The 22114-nt window shown below is 37.4% G+C and overlaps 1 protein-coding gene across 7 annotated transcripts in view; it reads right to left on the minus strand.

Annotated features, from left to right (window-relative positions):
• The window catches only part of SIPA1L2 (signal induced proliferation associated 1 like 2), an 87172-nt gene that overhangs the window by 35544 nt on the left and 29514 nt on the right, over positions 1–22114 (minus strand). For 5 of the 7 annotated variants that reach the window (XM_081186195.1, XM_081186190.1, XM_081186192.1 and 2 more), the window contains exons 3-10: positions 21313–21446; positions 16868–17056; positions 14205–14379; positions 13266–13369; positions 9648–9725; positions 5468–5625; positions 3714–4290; positions 1525–1799 (exon numbers count right to left, since the gene is read on the minus strand). In XM_081186195.1, the coding sequence (XP_081042321.1) occupies positions 1525–1799; positions 3714–4290; positions 5468–5625; positions 9648–9725; positions 13266–13369; positions 14205–14379; positions 16868–17056; positions 21313–21446 (1690 nt within the window). The remainder of the gene's footprint in view (positions 1–1524; positions 1800–3713; positions 4291–5467; positions 5626–9647; positions 9726–13265; positions 13370–14204; positions 14380–16867; positions 17057–21312; positions 21447–22114) is intronic. The other 2 variants (XM_081186193.1, XM_081186194.1) reach the window with 1 other exon arrangement.

Here is a 22114-nt window from a genome sequence, read left to right on the forward strand (position 1 = left end):
AGGCTTCAAAGAGTCAGATAATCCAGGAAGAGCAGACATTCTTTTAAAGAGGCAGTTGAAGATTCTCATATCACAGGAAGTTTATACTGCAGAAAATCCCTTCTCCTTCTGTTGGGGTAGATGATGACTTAGGAGCCTGTATAAGGGCTCTGACTTTTCTAGACTTTTTGCAGTCTGCAGCCTATCCTAAGCAATGGATCCAACTGTTTTGGAATGGCACCAGTGATAATCAGGAGAATAAGTACCAAAAAGTGTTATTTCATACTTGGAAGCAGATGGCAAAAATCTCCAAATGAAACTGAGAAAATCTTTCAGCTGCCAATTATATGCAACTTGAAAAAAAACAATGATATACAGACATATTTCTATGTCTTCCAAAGGCAGCACATGTGTGGCAATATGAGTGGCAGCAATAAAGGGATAATTTCCCCCATTTCACTCTAAGAAATTAATTTTTGGAGAACATTCATAAATAAAACGCAACATATATATCACCAATTCTACAATGCTATAGTTAAATATGTTAATGTGGCAGTCATACACAGCAAGCACTCTCCCTATTAAAGAAAGCTAACTGAACGTTTGAATTAGTTGAGATAAAAAAATCATTTATTAAAGCGGGTATAACAGACATGTATTCTGTCCTCATAATATCCATCTGCCTAGCTACAAAAGCACATCTAACACAAGGCTACCTCTTTTAACCTAAGCTTTCCCTTCTACTTTCTCAATTTCTTCCTTGCTCCATCTGTTTGGGATACTTTTAACGTTAGTTGAAAGTGAGAAATGGAAGAAAACATTGATTGCCCAATCTCAAAAAGAATATTGGAGAGCTGAAAAAGGTGCAGAAAAGTGCAAGCAAATTGATTTGGGTTTGGAATACCTTCCCTATGAGGACAGAGCATGCAGGCAAGCAGTAGCTAACCTTTTTGGTGCTGAGGACTGCATCGACCCATAGCCAATCCCTCCAGGGGCTGCATGTCAATGTGAGTGTAGTCAAAGCCAAACTTTCTTAACCATTTGCCTCATTAAATATACTGAGCATCCCCACCCCTCTCCTCAATATTCCTTATTACTTTCTACCCTTTCCCCCCTTATTCTTCATTAATTTCCATTCCATTCCAAAAGCCATATTAATTTCTACTCTATTTCCCTATTTCAAATCCCTTATTAATTTTCACTCTTTTCAAAGACATTGATTAATTGCCACCACTTTTCCCCCTTATTCCCATATTGAGGCTTTCCCCATTCTATAGTAAACAGTTCACTTTATTCAGAAAGCTCTGCTCACTTAACTAAAAGCAACCAGTCCCCCCAGTATACAATCCATCCTTTATTAAAATAACTTATAAGATCCATTCCATCTATTACAAGATAGCACTTCTCTCACAGACTGTGTTAGCTGCAAGTCTCATTAGCACCAAATGAGCACTACCCATTTAACAAGAAAGCCATCTGTGAAAAGGGCAAAAGAATGTCAGCAGTGAAGACACAAATAACCTACTAGCTACTGTGACTTCTTACCGTCTAGGTGATCCATCTTCATGTGGCTGGATAATCACCACCTTTACAGTCACAGAAGTGCGCAGCAGGTCAATCATTTGTTCATGAGTCAGGGTTGCTACAGCTACTTTACAGATCTCCACAAGGCGACTGCCTTGACGTAGGCCAGCTTTCCAGGCAAAACCAAATGGCTCCACATCTGCTACAATCCCTTCAAAGTTAACATGGAATCCAAGCTGTCCCAAGCCATTTCTCCTTAAGGTCATTTCTGTTGTTTCACATCCTCTAGTTACTATCTAAAGGAATAAGAAATTAGTGAGACCACAGTATAAAAGAATAGTGATGTAAAAATTCCAGAAATGGTGAGCTGTGGGTAGGGTGATATTGAAATGGTTTTTAAAATGTGATTTTATCCCCCTGCCATTAAGAACATGAAGTGTAATATTTATTATAACCTATAAGATAAAATTTTATTGTTTGATATGTTTCTGAAATCCAAAAGTAATAACAACTTTGTTTTATTAGAACAATTATAAATCAGTGTCATGATGGAACCAATACATAAGAGCCACACTGTTAACTGGGACTTACTCCCAGCTAAGTGTTTAGGATTGCAGACTTAAGGTCTTCCAATTATTCTATCTGTGCTACCATTCCAGCTTGCCAAATGGAACAATACGCTTCCCCCTGCACATTGTTCTGGAGGTTCTCCCAATCCAATTCTGGAAGGCATGGGGGGGGGGGAGAGATGGGGGAAGCCTTATAGCACAAGTGAAAGTCCTTGCACAGGGCTTCCACTGACAGGGCTGGTTAGGTGAATCCTAACCTAAGTTACCTAAAAACAAGATGAAAATAAAAATTGTTTGCTATATTACAGTGTATAGTAGTTATGTTATTGTGAGACACCCTGGAATTTTTATTATTATTAAGGGCCATGCATAAACATTTTAAACAAATTCTAAAAAGAGGAGTCAAAAGCCAGCCTGTACAAAATCCACCAGGTTTCAGAATCAAAATGACTGGAATAATCTCATAATGTGCTTCTGGACCAAACACTCAAAGATGTACTCTGCAACTTCTGAAGTAAGTTTCCAACATCAAGATAGAAAATAATTACTTCTTCAGTAATCCTGTCAGACACTGTATCAGTTCTGTCATCAGTCTTATTACTGCTTTGGAATCTTAAGACTAATTTTTTTCAGCAGGGTAAATTAATTGTAGGATTCTTTTATACACATTAGTATTACACATTTTGAAAGGTGCATTTCCTAAGAGATCCCCCCTCCCAACTACCAATTGTTCAGTAATCTGTTTCTAGTCTTGCATGCACACCCACACCCACTTTTCATATACACCCATTTCTTTTCCACCACTTTCCAATTTTTTTTTACCAAGTCTTCACATCTCCCTCACTGGACACATGCCTTCTGAATTATGTAAGGAACTGCTTTCAAACAATGCAAAGTCACATGTACTAATATATTATACCCCTCGGGTAGCTAATAGTGTTTTTGTCATTCATGGCTGACTAGAGATTTCTGAATAAAGATGTTGTTCTCCAAGCTCTAACATTTGATGCCCCTGCAGCAACCATCTGTGCTGTGTCCAGTTTCTAAGACAGTACATTTCTCTTACTGATTATTATAACAATTCAGGGATTGTTTTGTTTGTAGAAGACTTAGCAGCTGCCTTATATTAAACAAGGAAGCAAAATAGTAATTTACTGAAGTCTTTACAGGTACAGATCACATTTTTTCATTAGAACAATGCTAAATTATTGCAACCTGACTCATTTGATTGGGTCAGGTTATATATCCGAACACTTAAAACACACTTAAAGAGAATCTGAATTAAGTGAACACTTAAAATTATCTGAACTATCTGAATTATCTCAACACTTAAAACACACTTAAAGAGAATCTGAATTAAGTTAAAATTCTTTATTATGCTTAGTAGAATTGTCTGGATTTTTTACTTCTTGAAATATGGCAACCCTAACTGTAATAAAAAGGGAGAATTCTGTTTCAGACTACAGCTGCCACATTTCCAGTTAAAGCCTGGAATACAGAAATACCCTTGAAATGGTCCGGTAAATTTTTCATTTTTAAAATTCTATAGTCAGGTATCATATTTATCCATCTCCATTATCTTGAAAAATTACTGACAATAGTATTTGAAATTGCCAAACACTTAAAAGAAACCATACTTACTTCCAGTCTTTGAACCATTTCTCTGATGTCATCAGCACAGTTATCAAGTGCTGAGAGAAGAACACATTCTCCTCTTTCATAAAAAACTTTAACACTCATTAATCCAGATGTCCATCCAATAACATCTCTGCAGGAGCAGTTGAAAACAACATTCTTTGATTCCTTTTCAATCAACACGATGAACTCATTTGAGATACCAAGAAGACATTCAATGTCAAGGGACTGACCAAAGTCTCGTGCTATCACATTCCATATCACTGCTCCAATGCTGAATAAGTGGGCATCCTTCCTTGGTTTCACTCTCTCTTTTTTCTTTGCTCCCAGTGTAATAAAACTAAACTTGACTGACGTGTCTACTGTAGCGGTAGTAACAAAGTTTTCTGCAAGATCTTTCAAGTACTCTTGCCGTGTTCTAGTGGCCATGGCTCGAAATTTTTCTGACTTGTGTGCTGCATTTTCTGCATTAATAACTTTGGCCAAAAGGAAGTCCCGGAAAACTGCTGATTTAGGGAAAGTCACTCCTTTAGGTATTGGGGGCCCAAAAGGTGGTACATCTTTTGACCTTGAAACTCCAACACTAGAAAATGAAGAAAACTTATTATAGGATCAACGTTTCGTAAGTTATTTTAACTAAAACATTATTTGTTTATACATAAGATATTCATGCACCTACCAAGGACAAGAAAAATTTATATAATAAACTACCTCAAAACTCTTCAAAAGCAGAAAATGTTAGGAATTACATTTGCAGCAAAATGAGAAAAATAAAATCATAGAATTGTAGAGCTGGATGGAACCACTAGGATCATGCAGTCCAACCCTCTACAGAACTCTTCCTAATTGAATATATTTCTTATCAAATTGAAAATGTGCTGCATCAAAAAATGTAATATTCACAGAACACAAATGTTGTTGTACCAACCCATCATAAAATGGTGTGTTACAGATGCATGCACATGAACACTAAATATATAGATCAGCGTACTAGTGTATAAACAAATGCACAATTTTTTATGCCAGATGCCTAGAATGCACTCCTATACAGTATTGATTCATGGTATGAACATATAAGCATGCCATGATCCATGATGGGCTACCTTAGAACTGAGTCAGTTACCCCACTTCTCCAGTCTAGAGTCCCCATGCATATAGAAATTTGCATTAACAAAAGGGCTCAGCTTTCATAAGATTGCTTCTTGTCCTTGAATAATTCAGAGATTTAAATATAGAGACAACGTTCTATAGGTACCATACAACTTATTTTTATTGAAGCTAGCAAGTTTCCTGAACCTTACTAATATTTCTTTAAAGTACTGTCATTTTTGGTTTTAGGGTGCAATCCAAACCCTCTCGAGCCATCATTTGGACTTTTTGGAGCAGTACATCCACCACCCATCTGCACTCTGGTTGCTCACTGTGGCCAAAGATGAGGAGGTACAAGACAACTGGAACAAATTCCATCATCCGATGGCAGTGATTCCAGTGGATCCCAGTGTGGTTTAGCCCCTCCCTGAGGTACCCCATTTGGGGGCTTGCTGCCAGCCCCCACAGGCAAGGATATGGCCAGTGGGTCTCCCACTAAGCTCATTCATTGAGTGGAAGGGGGAGGTTGGTGCCATTATGGTTGGCTGGGTGAGCTGGGAGCACAGATACATGGAAAATTCAGAAATGCCTGATAAAGCAAATAAACAATGGCCCCAGCAATTTCCAATGAAAGCCTAAGAAACTAAGGCAATTGACAAACCTGTACTCACCTATAGCACACATTTTCAGTGCAAGGGTTGTGGACTTTAACAATGACAAACACATGTTGAAAATGAGAACGGATATTTTTTGGAGTAAAAGGAAGCGCTCCAGGCTCTTGGAAGACAATGGTAACAATGTCATTTCCTATGTGCCTTTTCCTTAAAAGCTAGATGCAAAACAAAAAAACAAAAAAACATTAAAATGGTGACTACAATTTCCTTCACATCCACTAGAAAAAAAGATAACTATTAAAAATGGCAATTATGTATTTTAAAAAACCCTACACTTTGATTAGTCACAATGTTCTTGTCTTGGCACAGGCAGCACACAACCCAAGTACGGTATGTTTTACAGGTCTTGTCTATACCGTTTGAAATACACAGCTCTTTAAAAAGGGGAAAGTGGTGGGTTGAGAATAGGTAAAATCTTAAACCAGTCTTGTTCAAGTATATGAAGCACAGACCCACACTAAATAGCCCATTAATCATTTCCAAGATGTAAAATAACTTTCCATATATGAAATAAACATTTCTTGTTTCCTTAAGATGTTTTTCCTCATTGTAGTGGTTTCTATATCGACTAGAAATTCTCAACATTTTAAACCAATCTTTCCCCACCATAAAAAGCACAACAGTCACCAAATATCTTCACAGGACAATTTTATTTCAATTAAATTTGGAAATGCAGAAGTGGACAAAGGCAGGCCAAGATCCAAGGATTCCTAAATGTATGTTGAAGTGGTTCAACACAGCTTTTGCCTTTTATTTCCAGCTGCAACTTTCCACACTATTACAGTAACCTCCCAGACTTTTGGAAAACAGCTTTTTGGGTAGTGTGTCTGCAGCAGAGTCTGTGAAAGAAAGGGGTCCTTTGGATATTGCCCCAAACATGTACATGCATACATTCATATTACAGCTAAAGATGATATTTTGGAGTAACATATCTTAAGTAACATAACCTAATATCAATTTAAATAACTTGTAACCATGTAACAAGTATTTAATTAAAACATCATCATTTTCTATAATTATTTGGAAAGCTGAAAAGGTGTTGGAAATGTTACAATCCAGGAGCTCCACAAACACATACCGATGTTCACATGCAGTTTTCTGGTGAATTTTTACTTCAGTAGTCCACAATAGTAAACCAGAAGCTATTTCAGCTTCTCTTTGTTAGCTTAAAAGCAGAGCTGTCAGTGAAAGGAAATACTGAAGCAACACAAAGTCTCTGTTAAGTCCATCTACCAGAAAGTTTCGATCTCAGAGCTTTTGGGAATGCTGCAATAGCTTTTTGTTTACTGTATTAATTTGGGATGTCCAGGATTAAGCTGGTAGAAAATTGGAGATATGACCTCTGCTGTATTCTGAGCTGTTTTAATTGAATTTTATTTAAAACATTACCTATTACTGGCTTTTGAAATGATGTAGATGACAGACATATGTGAATGAAAATCACAACTGTGGGTATGCATCTGGTGCACACTATGTTATGGCATAGGGTACAACCCAACTCTATTAAAATCAATGAAAGTTTTGCCATACCATTATAAGCCAGTAGCTGCAATCCATTTTACAGCTACAGACACTAATTTCTGCGTGTTTTTAGTGGGGCATAAATACTTGGGTCTACAGGTGGACTAAAGTAATTGGACTGGATTGAACTAATCTGTTGCACTAGCAGAAGCCAATGCAACAAGTCCTAAGAGATCAACAGGACTTGCCCCCCTCACCTTCACACCAATGCCCTCCCCATATCTGATTGGGAGGGTCAGGAGAGCCCCCAGAACAGGGTGCAGAGGGAGGAGTTCATTTTGCCTGGCAAGCAAAAGTAACTGTGCCGATGGAATGATCTCCTTGGGGCAATGCTGAATTCCCCCCAAAGGCTCTATGGAAGTGAGTTTTATCACTGCTAACACATCACCAAAATAAAAGTTCATGTACTGATCAGATATAGTTTCCTATATATTCAAATTATTCTAAAGTTGCAGAAAGTGACAATAATACCTTTGATTTCAGATTCATCTGTTAACAGTAACAGAGTAAAAATCAGGAAACAGAAGTAAGAAGTAAATATTCCAGGGATAGCCAACATGGTGACCTCCAGATGATTTGGATTACAACTCCCATCAGCCTTGATCATTAGCCATGCTGGCTAAGACTGAAAGAAGTTGCACCACATTGGCTATGCCTGCAGGAAAGTGCACAAACAGAATGAACATTTTGCTTACTCCAGTATGTGTGAGGAAAGGCATGTAAAAGCTAGTTGAGTGGAGGACAGATTTTTTTCCAGAGGATCTCTAGAAGGCCCACTTATGGGCTGCAAAGGTTCCCGAGTTTGGATGACATGCTAAGCCAAAACATAACTTAGCTCGGCACAGTGCAGCAGCAAAACAAAGTAGACAGGAGCAAAATGGACAATTTCCTTTTTGGGATCCCACATATTTGCCTCAAGTCATGGCTTGGCTTAGATATTAGGTGCTAATTGGGTTGAATAATAAATAACAGACATTTGCAATATAAACCTTTCTAAACTATTTTAAAGGGCATCAATAGTTCCTGAAAGGAATTTGAGTCTTGTCACCAACATGCATAAGCATATTCATTAACGTAATTGGATTAACCTAACCATATAAAACAAATTGGAACTCATTCATTCTTTAAAATGTTAGCAAATAGGGTGAGATTTCTGAGGTACAACTAATATTTCAGTTAACATAGCAGACAACCATTATAATCAGTACCATAAAGGTCTGTACAACATCATAAAAAAACAGTAATAGAACCATATAATTATAAATGGGGAATTGAAATGCAAGGAACAAGCAAGGAGAGTTAAATAGATGATATTGATATGTAATACATTGATCTCGGTAGGATTGTATAAATGGAATGCAAATTGAATGGAGAAAAAGGTATGAAAAAAAGAGAGACACTGTTCTGAAAACTGAAAAAAATGGTATGTAACTATTATACAGAGCTTGTTTTCATATCTCTAAGTTCTTTTCCCCTTTCTCTCCTTATTTGTTCAACTGCCCTTCCAACACACTCTTAACAATGATACAATTCAATTGGAATTTTAAATATAGTACATAGGTCAAGTGGGATTATTTTCAGGAAGTAACACAATATTGACAGTAAGACCCTAATAACAGTTTTCACCTTAGTTCTAACACAATATTAACTTGGAAGTAAGGTCCACTGATAATAGTATTTTTTTTAAAGAAATGTAATCACAACCTTAATTGGTGTGGTAAATCTAAATATGAATCCAGTAAAATTTCAGCATTAATGAACTTAATTTTAATATGAAATAGTATCAAGTTAAGAGAATGTTAGAAAAGAAATATCTACCACCTTTTAAAAATAATGTATTAGTTCTGATCTGACCTTAATTATAGACCTTCAATTTACTTTACTGGCTCTGTTTTTCCTAACGTGCTAATCAAATGTGATTTTAAGTTTTCCAGATAATCTGAAATGGGATGCACCACCTAATCTGTCCCTTTAGCATACTTTTATTCATCTCTAAGCTTCCCAAGCTAAATTGACCATTATCGGACAGCTAAAGCCACAGCAATCTATTTCTGTAAGCCTTAATTGCTTGCTCAAGCTAAAGCAACAAAGCTATCCTGTCATATTACATAAAGCATCTTTCTTCATTCAATTTAATGGGGGGGGGGGGAATGAAAAGACATCACAAGAAACCTTCAAGCTTATTTTAATTTAGTAATAAAATAAGTGGTTTCATAATAAGTTTGAATTATAATATGTTAATATTTACATATACAAAGATCACATATTTCAATCAGACCTGATTAAAACTAGGAAAATTCCAAACACTGAAGAAGCATTTAATCTTACATACCAAGACAGTAACTCGTTTTCATTTTTTTATTATTATTATATCAGACAAGGAGATAACTTGACAACAGATTTGGATTAATCAGATCTGACCAAAGATAACAAAAGCAAATGGCAGAAGTGTGAGGAAATATTGCAAGGAAATGATCTGGAAAGGGTGTCTACAAGGGTAAAAGTTCAACAGGAGAAGCCTTTAACTGTGATGTGTAAGGAAAGCCAATACAAGGAGGTGGTACTGGCCACACCAGAGTGGGTAGCTCCCTCTGTTCTGATCAGAACACAGAGTGAAGACTCCCCACCCTATATTGCAGCCAAAGTGAAAAATTACCTGAGTGTTTGGATCTCCTGCTCGCTCTAAAACTAGAGGGATGTCCTGATCAGTGACCAAGCAGGGCGTAGTTATTTCCTAGAAAAAGCAACAGACAGTTCTGGTGTGGCCTATTTCTGGCTCACAGGTAATTGGATTTTATGAAATGTTCATTGGAAATAGTGCTCACAGTAGCTGGCTACATACCTTGGCCAGTGACCATACGAGGTATAATGGATGTATAAACCTATTCACACCATAATTTCAGTGGGAGGCTAGACCTCTAGATCCCATTCAAATCTAAGATGGGAAGTTCCCACATGACTCCACTTATCTAAGTGGATGAAACAAGATAAGCCCTGTACACAAAGTAAAATTTCTATACCGCAGGGCTGGTAAGACTGTTCCTTGAGGACAGCAGCAACTTTATCTGTGATGCTGATTCTTAGCTTCCTGTGTGTCTCAGAGGGAAAGGTTTGTTATTTTATGTGAATTGTTCCTAGCTTATCAAGAATACTTCCATGGGTACATTCTACATTATATAGTTTAGCAAGGAGGTACCAACAGAAAAAGAAAATAAACATTCATTAGCTATTTCTTCTACACATTAAGGCTGGCTAAATGTTGATTACTAGAGTGTGCTTATCACATTTTATTGAAAAGTGTTCATGCTGTGCAAATACCACTGGCATCCAGTATCATAAAAAATAATGTGGGGGGCCTTCAGATCTCAGTTGCCTGGTTTGTGCATAACGCTAAATCAAATTATGGTTTAGTGTGAACAAAGAAGTGTGCTTTGCTCCTGCAGCAACACTACCAATAGCTAAGCCATTGGTTAGCTAAGCTAAGCTTAGCCTTATGAACTAGAGCTCATGGTTCATCTCACTCCAAACAAACCACACCAAGAACAGTAAGCTGAGAACAAACTTTGGCTACACAAAGTTTGTTCTCAGCTTACTGTTCTTGGTTTGATTTTTTTTTTGGGGGGGGGGGCAAACCGTAAGCCCAAGTTTGCTAAGTCAAACCATGGTTTGCCTCTTGGTAGTGAAACAGCAGGAAAGGAGCTAAGCAGCCACAATTTCCCCTATATGCACCAGCACAATGTTTTGTTCAAATTAAGCCATAGTTCGGCTTAGTGATACGTGCAAATGAGGCCAATATTACCTAAATATGGAAAACTTCCACATTATTTTATCCAAAGGAATCCATAGAACATACTATGATATTACTGCTAAATATACCAAGACTGTCCAAGATACAAAGACTGATGAGTGTTTACTAAAACATTGTGGAAGGGTATGATTGTTACTGGGGAAATAATGGAATTAGGTTGGAAAATTTTGAGGATAAACCAAGAACAGGCTTTAGTTTGTCTAGAGAGGAAGACACATTAGGGAATATTTAGGTAAAGATATAAGCAAAGGTAAGAAAACTGAAGAGTGAAATGAGTGGCTCAAGCAAACACAATAGTGAGGGTGACAAACGCCATACAATTCTGGAAGAAGTGGATCAAGGTAAAAGGTTATTTCCTATGCTCACAGTTTAGGTAAAACCAAGACAAAGACTAACATTCAACATCAAGTAAGGGTTTAATGTATTGTCATTGCCTGCAATTAGGAACAAAAATATTTGAAATCAACATTGAGTATATCTTTTGTAGAAGTATTTTCTACAATAGTTAAACTTTGCAATTTAAACCCATCCACAGATAGATTACAGTTTCTCAAACATTTTGTTATTCCAGTGTATACTGTCTTTTGTGTCATATTGGAGGGAATAAAATATTTGCAAATAGATGCAGTAAGCTCCTTGTTCACAACTTTGATATGTTAACCTATCACTTTAATCACCTTGGGCATGTGCACTGGATCACAAAGAAATTTTAAGTGTTTCTAAATTACATGGAAATTTAATTAACTTCATATGATATATGGAATTTTTTCTGTATCATCATAAATGGTCAAAATGGTCCCAAAAACCATAGGTAGACCAAATATGGAAGATGTATATAGTGGAAGGGACACAGCTCACTGGTAGAGCATTTGCTTTGTATGCAGAAGGTCCCAAGTTCCGTTCCTGGCATTTCTAGCTGTAGGGCTGGAAATGTCCCCTATCAGAAACCCTAGTTTCTGTTGCTGGTTAGTGTAGACAGTACTGAGGTAGATGTATTCTAAAGCCGTTTCCTATATGCCTTTCACGTATAATTTCTAGCTCCATTTTAAAAGGTGTTGCTACAATATTTTCTCATTAGATAGAACTGTGTAGTTCTATTAAAACTTTCTCTTTATCCAACTAAGGCTTCGTTCTATCCTCTGGGCACTTGCCTTGGGAATAGTTCCCATTGAAAACAATAGAAAGTACACCTGAGTTAAAACAGTACAAAACAAGCTATAAAGTTCTGATAGTTTGGTGAATTTGGTAAACAAGACAGCTGGTTACACCTACCCACTTCTAGGAAAGTGATTTGCCAATTATTATAAAACTATTTTAATTTTTATACATCTACGAAGCTATTCTTTTAGAACTCCAGAATTGCAAGTTCTGCCACATTCTCAACTTGCTCACTTTAGGCATAAATATAATATCATACAACCTAACTACTACAATTTTAGCTACTCTCCCAAAACAAATTCACCACAGATAAGGAAATAACTTTTATACATCTGTCAATAAGTCTGAAAATATGTTTGCAGAAATCCTTATTCTTTGTGCAGATATACAAGGAACTGTTGTTGCTTCTTTTATCTACACACACTTGTTTGCAGAATGTTACACTCTGAGCAGTAATCTCATTTGTGAATGGCTCCTTTATTCACACATTAAATTCGTAGAAGTGGGAATATATTATACATTTTAAAGTATCTATTTCTTTTAAATCCCATTTATAAAGCAAACTTATGCCAAAGGTATTATTTATATCAATTAGTACAGGCAAAGACAGGGTTAACCTTACAAAAACAAAAAAAGAAAGTCATAATTCAATTCAAGCCAATGGCAAAAGTCCATTAACTTCAAATCATTCAAGACTGCAACCATTAGGATTCTACAAAACCTCTAATGCAAAGTCATTTTTAGCCATCCTTAATGCTGCAAGATATTCTAAACTAGAACAGAATGGTACATGTTCAAACATTAACTATATTTGCTATATAATGCTCTATTATCTATGCGCATAACAGAGAAGCAGTATGTTAAGTTATTAGAATACCAAAACTTACACCATGAAAAATCAAATTACATATACTTGCATCTTTTAAATGCATATTATTAAAAATTAGGCTGGATTCAGTTTGTTTTGGTAGGAGAGGAAGTATTTAAGTTTCCAGAAGTATCTGTATCCCTGAATACTGGCAATTCAGTGAAATAATTTATTCTCTCTTTTTTAAAAATGGAAAGACCAGATAGAAAAAAAAATTGTTAACAGCATAAACTTTTGGGTCAAAGCAGAAGTACGAAACCTAAGCATAAGGAAAGAAACCTATTGCATAAGGAAAATGCAATCCTCAAGTTAAAATAATAACAACAATAATTTTTACTGAGTATTCGTAACAAACATTTCAACAAAAAAAAATACATTCTACAAACAACTTCTCAGACAAGAAATCATGCATGATTCCCTAAAGCTGACTTGAGACATACCTGTTGCCTGTTACTGGGCATATATGGAAGCATAGTTGACACATGAAACATTATTTCGTAATCTTTGTAGGTAGTATAAAGGGAATGTGTTCCAGTTGAATCGGCTGAAATTAAAGTCCACAAGTGGGTCAATGAAGACAATGCAGAAATTCAAGTATAATATAAACATCTCTCCTCCCTACCACTGGGCCGCAAAAAACACCATCCAGCAAATATGACAGTTCCATATAAATTCCAAATAGTTTCAGAAGCCCTTTCCAAGCCGTATGTCCCTATTGTAATTTGGCATTCAACTATTTCCTGTGGCAAGTGAAAGTTGCATGCCATTCAATGGGTGCAGCACAACCACTAAGACGGAGCACGCAAAACACAGCCACTTACGTAACCCCTTGTTTTCCTAACCAAGGAAACCAGCTGCTGGGTCTGGTCTCCCTAGAGCAAGGATGAGGAACCCCAGGTCCAAAAGTGGCCCCTCCAGGCCCCTCTGTCCAGTCCTCATGCCTCTTCGGAATGCCTCTCTACCACTTCAGGCTACATCCCTCACTGGTCCTACTCCATGCCCTCATCTTTGCCTGTCTGTAGTATGTCCTTCAATTGTAATGATGCCTCCTGCTTGCCTGGATGGAGGATGGAGAAGGGTGTCAGTGTGGGTGTGTCTGGACAGCTCTGCATGGTTGGAATGTAGTCAACTGCACAAAGATAAAACTCATCTGTTGCTATGACTCTGGCCCTAAGCATCAGCATGCAGGCCTGGAACACCATCTGGCCCCACTGTAGGGTGACTGTGCTCAGACTGGAAGGGAAGAAAGAAATGCAGTGTAGATGCTGTCTCTGTGATCTCTGTGTAATATGCATTTACAGAAGGAAAGCACTTTGGCATAACAGATTCTCTTATTTTTATACTTTTAGTGTTTATTACAATTCATTATTAAAACTTACTTTTATTGTCTAGCTGAGCTCGGTATTTATTGAAACCTTTCAGCCATACTCTCTGACCTAGGAGATCAAGGAATTCGTCAAAAGCCGGTCCTGCGGTCTCATTGTTATACATCTCCTCCTCAGTGCTTTGGCCTGCTTTGCAATACAGGATCCCAATCTTGTGCTGAAAACTCAGCTGTAATTAGGAAAAAACTAGTCAGAACAGAAAAAGTCTCTAAAACAGGGTCTGACAGATATATTTTGTAACCCTAGTAAGCATTTTTCAGTTTAGGATTGACATATTTGAACTTCCCCAGAACAGCAGCTAATGCCAATTCTAGCACACTAACTGAACTTTACTTCTTTACTTCTCCTTGTGGATGGATAAATCATGCCTTCCCAAAGCCCCTGTGCAGTATTAATCATTGGATCATTTGCAGCTGAGTATCTTCATTCTCTCTAAGGTTTTCTTTTCTTTTCAGAGGCCAAAATACATGTTATACCTATTGAGATAATCTCTGAAGTGAAATGTGATTTTAGGATTGCTTTGTATACTATAGTACTCTCTACATCATCTAGCAAAATGGGACACCTTATGTTGATCCCAGTGCAAATGCATTTGGGCTAATTTAAGATATTGCCTGCATAAGCAGGAACATCAGCTTCTGCTGCTCTGGGTGAATGAATTCCCCATTTGTCTTTCGTAAGTGGTTGTCTGTAAAGAATATGAAGTGTAAGCAGAAAGCACCATATATGGAAGATGTGAGTACTAAAAGCTCTGGAATATTCAACCCAAAAAGACCACACAAATTAGTTACTCTTGCATTAGGAAAAAAATACTGTTTTTTTTTCTAACTTAAATTTCAGATACCTGAAGTTCAATGGACTCTCCTCTTTGCAATAATACCAGCCATTTTCTCTATTTTCCCAATTATGTGAAGGATTTTGGTGGAGGTGAAGTTTATACAAGTTCCCTTTTAGATTGTAACTACTGTTGACACAATCAGCCTGCTTATTTCTGACAATAATTGCAGATGAACTAAAGCATCTATAATGTAAGTATGTATTGCCAATTGATTGTAACAAATAGTGATTATTTTCACCATAGCAATTGATTTGATCTCTTCTATTTTCAACTTTTAAAAAAACTTCTAGTAGTATCAAAATAGGATGAATCCAGTGTTCCTACATCCATTCTATTAGCATTTCCTCTTCCTATTTAAAATTAACCAAGTGATAGAAAGCAGCAGTCTTCCTGTACTGCTTTCAGATATCCAGCCACGCTCAAGGCTCATAATCACATACACTGAAAAATACTTATTTGGTCAAAATACATCCTCTGGCTACAGAATAAAAAATGTATGTCATTGAATCAATGAGGTGTGCTGTATAAAGAATATTGCTCTATGGAATGAGGAATCCAGGGGACAAATCCCAACTCAAAAACCCCGGATTGGTTTATTATTTATTAATTTGTTTCAAAAAAATTATATATTGCTGATTGTAAGAAAAAGCCTCAAATGTTGGTTGACTGGTCCAAGGTCACCTTGGAGTCAAGACGTGAGAATAAAATGAGACATCCTCATATATGGTGTCCTGAGCTCCTTGGAAGAAGCCGGATATTTACCTTATTCATCATATTTGTATAAGTAGTAGATAGGTAGCCGTGTTGGTCTGCCATAGTCAAAATAAAAAAATTCCTTCCAGTAGCACCTTAAAGACCAACTAAGTTAGTTCTTGGTCTTACTTAGTTGGTCTTTAAGGTGCTACTGGAAGGAATTTTTTTATTTTGACTATGGCAGACCAACACGGCTACCTATCTACTACTGGAACCATGGAAGGCACCACATTGAGCCGTATGAAATGGAAGTCCATCAACTCCAAGAACTAACTTAGTTGGTCTTTAAGGTGCTACTGGAAGGAATTTTTTTATATTTGTATAAGGCTGACTAAAATGATGCTCCTTTTTCCGTATCTATATATGCATTTCTATATAAAATGATCAATTATGCCTTTTATAATCTTGCAGAACAGTGTCTGCCTTATCAAACCAATTAATCTCACCATTATTCACTCTGAATTTAAAGTATATGTTCATTTCATTGCTCATGCAGTGTTAACTTGTTAAATAGTCCCAATTAGAATTTCAGCTGTTTGATCTATCATATATTCCACATAAAGTAAGAAGACTGCCACTGCGAATAAGGTGTGCTAATTATAATTAGGAAAGGAAAATCTGAAAAGGTGAAAGATTGGCAAACCAATGATTTTCCCTTTAATACAATGTGCAGCTTTCTAATATTGGGTGTTTACCAAAAATGGCTTACTAAACTGTATTTTACCTCCATGGAAAGTACAGCCATTTGTGCTTGTGATTAGTATGTGTAAATGTTCATTTTGTATATTTATTGTTTTATGTGAACCACTTTTATCTGAAGCAGTATATAAATAAGCCAACATGTAAAAAAACCAAAAAACCTACAAAATTATCTTACTGTAATATAAATACACAGAAAGTTCCCTTTTGTTAAAGTTCCTTAAAAATCTCCTTCACTTCCTTAACATGCAGTTAGCTGCATTTCCACAGACAGGTCAGATCAAATTCAGTTGTATTTATGACAACAAAACACTGCAATAAGACAACTCACAGGCACGCAAGTTCAGGCAAGGCATGCAATACCTACCCCTTGTTCGTCAAGTTTAAGCAGCTGCTCAGAAACTTTGGGTGAGTTGGAAGCTTGCCGTAGGCACTGAATGCTCAGTTCTGGTATTACATATTCCAATACTTCTTTAAGAGGTAAACCGCGTGCTGTGCCATGTCTAGCAGTAGATGGAATAGCATCTTCTAAAATGGCTCCCCTCAACGTGGTAAGCTACAGCAAGAGTATATGTCTTACTAAATGTTTATCATTGTAACACAATCTTCAACAAGGAAAAGGAAAATACAAACTCTATTAAGCTGTTACTGCCTGAACCTGCGTAGGGAGAAGTAGGACCATGCATGCTAGCCTTATCCCCAACCTTGCTACGCTGAATGGTAAGGTTTGACAAGGGATTAAGTGCATTTGACTGAACTTATATAGAACTGCACTATCAAGGATTGTGGAGAGCATTCTAAATGCATTCATCCGGCACATGGTGCTAGGTTGGGGAACCTACACTAGCTTGAGCAATAATGCTTGAACATGGCTATACTTATGCTTCATTGACTGTGGTGCCGGGCAACAGCAATTAGCAAAACTTCAAAATTCAACTAAAGACACACATTGAAAAGAATAAAATAAGCAGAAGAGTTAACGGTCAGAATCAGGTGTCTATTGAAACATGTTCACAAGCAGTATATTTTCAGCAATAGCACTTGGAGGTTAGCATGAAACCATCACTTTGGGCTCAGTTTCCAGCCCCCAAGAAGGTTTTATATAAACTTCATAAACTGCACCAGCAAACTATATGGCAAAATGCATCCTTTAATTCTGTGTATGCTAGCCAATGTAAGATCTGAGAAACTTTTTACAAAGATTTATCACAAATGTCATACACAGCCATTCCCATGATTAATTAACAAGAGAAGGAAAACTGAACTGAAAAACTACCTATAACTGAAATTAATGGTGGACAACCAGGTATGTCTTTTGTTAAAGCTGCCTAAGAAAGTGCCTGAGGCTTAATTAGCATCCCTCCTACGACTTCAGATGCTATTGTTTTTTAAACCTTGAACATGCCATTATTTTACAACAAATTACTCTACTGTGCTTTACATAGTTAAGGTAAAGGTAAAGGTAAAGGTAAAGGTACCCCTGCCTGAACGGGCCAGTCTTGACAGACTCTGGGGTTTGTGCGCCCATCTCACATCTATAGGCCGGGGGCCAGCGCTGTCCGGAGACACTTCCGGGTCACGTGGCCAGCGTGACAAAGCTGCATCTGGCGAGCCAGCGCAGCACACGGAACGCCGTTTACCTTCCCGCTGGTAAGCGGTACCTATTTATCTACTTGCACCCGAGGGTGCTTTCGAACTGCTAGGTTGGCAGGCGCTGGGACCGAGCAGCGGGAGCGCACCCCGCCGCGGGGATTCGAACCGCCGACCTTTCGATCGGCAAGCCCTAGGCGCTGAGGCTTTTACCCACAGCGCCACCCGCGTCCCTGTTAGTACATAGTTAGTACACTATAAAAAGAAATAGCTAGAACATCCAACAACACAAAATAAAATAGACATTTAAAGTATTTTGTTAAAGAGGAATTCTATGTCACATCCCCTTTCTCCCTTCCCCCTCTCAAAACATTATTCCTTTCCACTCTCTTCCCAAGCCTGCTTATACTTTTATAATCCTCTTCTGTCAAGCATCTGCAGCCATACTTATCTTCTACACTCTCAGGCTCACCATCTGTTTATTTTTGAAAAGTGTACCCATTTCCTTCATTCCTCAATAGGGAAAATGAATTTCTGACATAAGAACTGCAAGGCTCCAATATGCTTTGATTCTACAAGAGCCATCATATTCTATCTATAAGCACACCAACAAAATAATGTAAAACTACTGCAATCCTACACACACACACACACACACACACACACACGACTAAATCCCTTTGATTTAGCGGGACTTTATAACGGCATTTACCGATGTTTTTAGAGGTATCAGACAACTTGAAAATGAAAAACAGAATGACATAAAACCAATAGCAATTACAAAATTGAAAAGGTATTTGAACACAAATCGTAAGAGTACAGAAAGGCACAATAACGAGGTCAAACCCAGTGGAACACAGATTTGGAAACATGAATAGACTTTCCTCACAGGTGGCACTTCACAAAGGACTTCCCACTGTTAACCCCATGAACAGAACCAATATAATAATGGAAATCAGGGTTACAGTACATAAAATAGGAAGAAAAAACAGAGATAGTGGGTGGGTAGGGTTGCTGGATTCTACTGGCAAGATCTCTCTCACACACATATATGTATGTGTGTTATGTTACTTCTTTCCCTAGAAAAATGTTTGTGTTTCATCTGTGTCATTCTGAACATTAACTTTCTCCAGAATTCTGTAAGAGACAGGTGCTGTATTAAAAGACTAGGGTATATTTGCCCAAATTAATCTCACTGTTTGCTGGCTATATTCAGATGTAATTACTCTCAAACCCTGGAGCAGAGACACAGCAGCCCCCTTTCTCCTGCCAATTCCATAGATCACTCTGAAACCTGGGCACACAAGAACATGGCCTAATCTTGATCAGCTTGTGATGAAGGGAGAAGTTTTTTCATTGGTGGCACCAGAATTCTGGAATGCACTCCCTGCTGAAATCTATATTGGCATGTCACCAGATTTTGAAGATGGACCTGTTTACACAAACATATCTTGATTTCTTTACCTGATTCTCTTGTTTTAATTGCTGTGCTGTTTTAATGTGATTGTTTTATTGCATATTTTAATTATGAAATATCTTTAATTATTCTGTACTTTATCAATGTTGTACAATTGGTTTTAAGTTTTATAAACAACTTACAAACAACTTAGAAGTCATCAGGACCTTAAGCAGTATATCAATTAATAACAATAATTAAAGACTATATTTCTTACATGGGATATTATATTTCTTACAATCTAGACTGGCCAAAATAAGTTTACTCTCTATCAGAACAGAGTATCACCAGACTGTCAGGCAGCAAAAAGCATGTATCACTCACTCTTAGTAATAAACAGGGGGAATCACCCATAGCTCCCATCCATCTAGTGTGCTGAACCAAGATGTAGTATACATCTAATTTACACCAAACTGCTAAACAGGAAGGAAACAGATAATTATTTATGATTCTGTGGTTTTGTTTTAACCGCAGTGGCACTTTCTCCAGCCACTGCAGCTTATGGGAATTGCTGCCAGTAATTGCCTGTTTCTCCTTGCAAGTGCCTACATGTCCACATGCAGAAATAGAAATGGGATTCTGCCTTCTCAACAGAACTTCACTTTCTCTTCTTCTCTCATGCACCCCTCAAATCTGCTCTGGAGGATAGGGGACCCTCTGGAGCAGATTTCGTGAGGTATGAGGGGGAGAAGGGGAAGTTCAGTTGTGTGAGCAGAGCAGAAGTCAGCTCACGTGATATCAATTCTTATATATGGAATGAAAGCTCTGTGAATTTATTATTTCTCTTTGAATATCTTTCAGTACTTTCTGGAGCAGTGTGGAAACCAGGGGCATTGTTAAGGGGTGATTCACAAGAGAGAGTATTTTGCACTAGTTCCCAGACTTCTGACCCTTTCCCCTTCTTCTAGTTATTTTTTTAAAGCAAACTTTGTTCACAGGGCAGCAGGGCAGGCTGCAGCACTAGTAAAAACTCTTGGGCACCTGCAATGTCCCAGGCTTTAGCATCATATTCCCATCTTTAAAATAGACTAATTTTCCTAAGTTATCTGCTTTGTACATCCAGTATTTTCCTGCACATCTGGTATTCTTTTAATCTGGGGTTGACAGGTGTTATGTGTGGATGGCACTGAGTTTTTAAAAGACATGTAAGCATATGTGTGTGTGTGAAACAGAGATTAGTTACAGATACCCCCCCCCCACCTTCTCACTATATAGAAGGGTCTGGAAACCTCTGTTTCAGTGTATCTGAAGAAGTGTGCATGCACACAAAAGCTCATACCAAGAACTAACTTAGTTGGTCTTTAAGGTGCTACTGGAAGGATTATTTTTTTTATAGAGATTAGTTGTTGTTGTTTGAGCACATGTCCCAAGGTATGGTCTGGCCATTAATTTGCTGAAACTAAGCTGGTTAGTGCCTCAGTGGAAAATTGCTTGGAAACCACATTTATGCTACCTTGGGCTCTATTACTGAAGGAAGGCAGAACAGGAGAAAAAAATACAAGCAAACACCTGCTCTTACCAATAGATTACAGATAGGACAGAGGGCATAATACAGTATACATTGCCCAGAAAATCCTCATGGTACCCCCATAGCTCAGAATAAGCCCTCTCAGCAACCCCAGCATTTATTTCCCCCGTCTGAAAGTCTATTTAAATTTGCTTCTATGCATATAAATAAGCATATGTTAATTTTATTCAAATTTGTGTCATAGGACTGTGTCCCAAGTCCTTTAACTACCTATCAACACACCTGGCAGAAACCCTACCTCACTTGTTCTGAACACTACACGGTAGTTGAACTGTGAACCTTCTTTCTCTTTTGCATCTTCAAACTTCTCCCTTCTGATGCTGACTGCTACTGGTCCTAAATTTTCATCTGTTCCAAAGTAGTTTTGATGCTCTGTTGTACATAAAGAGGAGAAGACAATAATGAAATATTAGACTGACAAATTCCTGTTCGTTTGTCAGATAAATGTTACTGGTTGAGATTGGAAAGTCCCTCAGACCTATTTGTTTACACTTTTATTATGTCTTATGTGCAGGCAGGATAACGAACCTAAAAGCATAATAAGTGTATTGCAAGTTAGGACATCTGTTCAGCATAGATCTGTATTGTAGCTGAAAACTGTCAGCCATTTTAAAAAATGCAAATAACTAAAATATTTTTTCATACATATTAGTTTATGACCCATTCTGCAGCATATGGGATGCCAGAGCAATACTTCGTTAGAAATTAATCTTGTATATTTTGGCACACATGAAATCATGGCAATCCACAGATCAGGTTCTCTTAAAACAAGATTTCCCCATCTTCCAAATGAGGCAACTGTAATTTCAACTATATTAGAAGTAAATTAACTCTCTTTTGCAGGAAAACTCACATTTCTAAATGCACACACAAAGTATAATCCAACCTAAGTTAAGCATATTTAAACCCTATTGATTTAAGGTGGGGGGTAGGGAACTTCCAAACTGTGTGCCAAACTATAATTAAGATTAATAATTAACTATAATTAAGATTAATAATTTAAATTTCCCCATCTGGCCCACTAGCTCCTGACAGTTCCT

Source organism: Podarcis bocagei, assembly GCF_964188305.1.
Source record: "Podarcis bocagei genome assembly, chromosome: 3".
NCBI classification, from domain to species: Eukaryota; Metazoa; Chordata; class Lepidosauria; order Squamata; family Lacertidae; genus Podarcis; species Podarcis bocagei.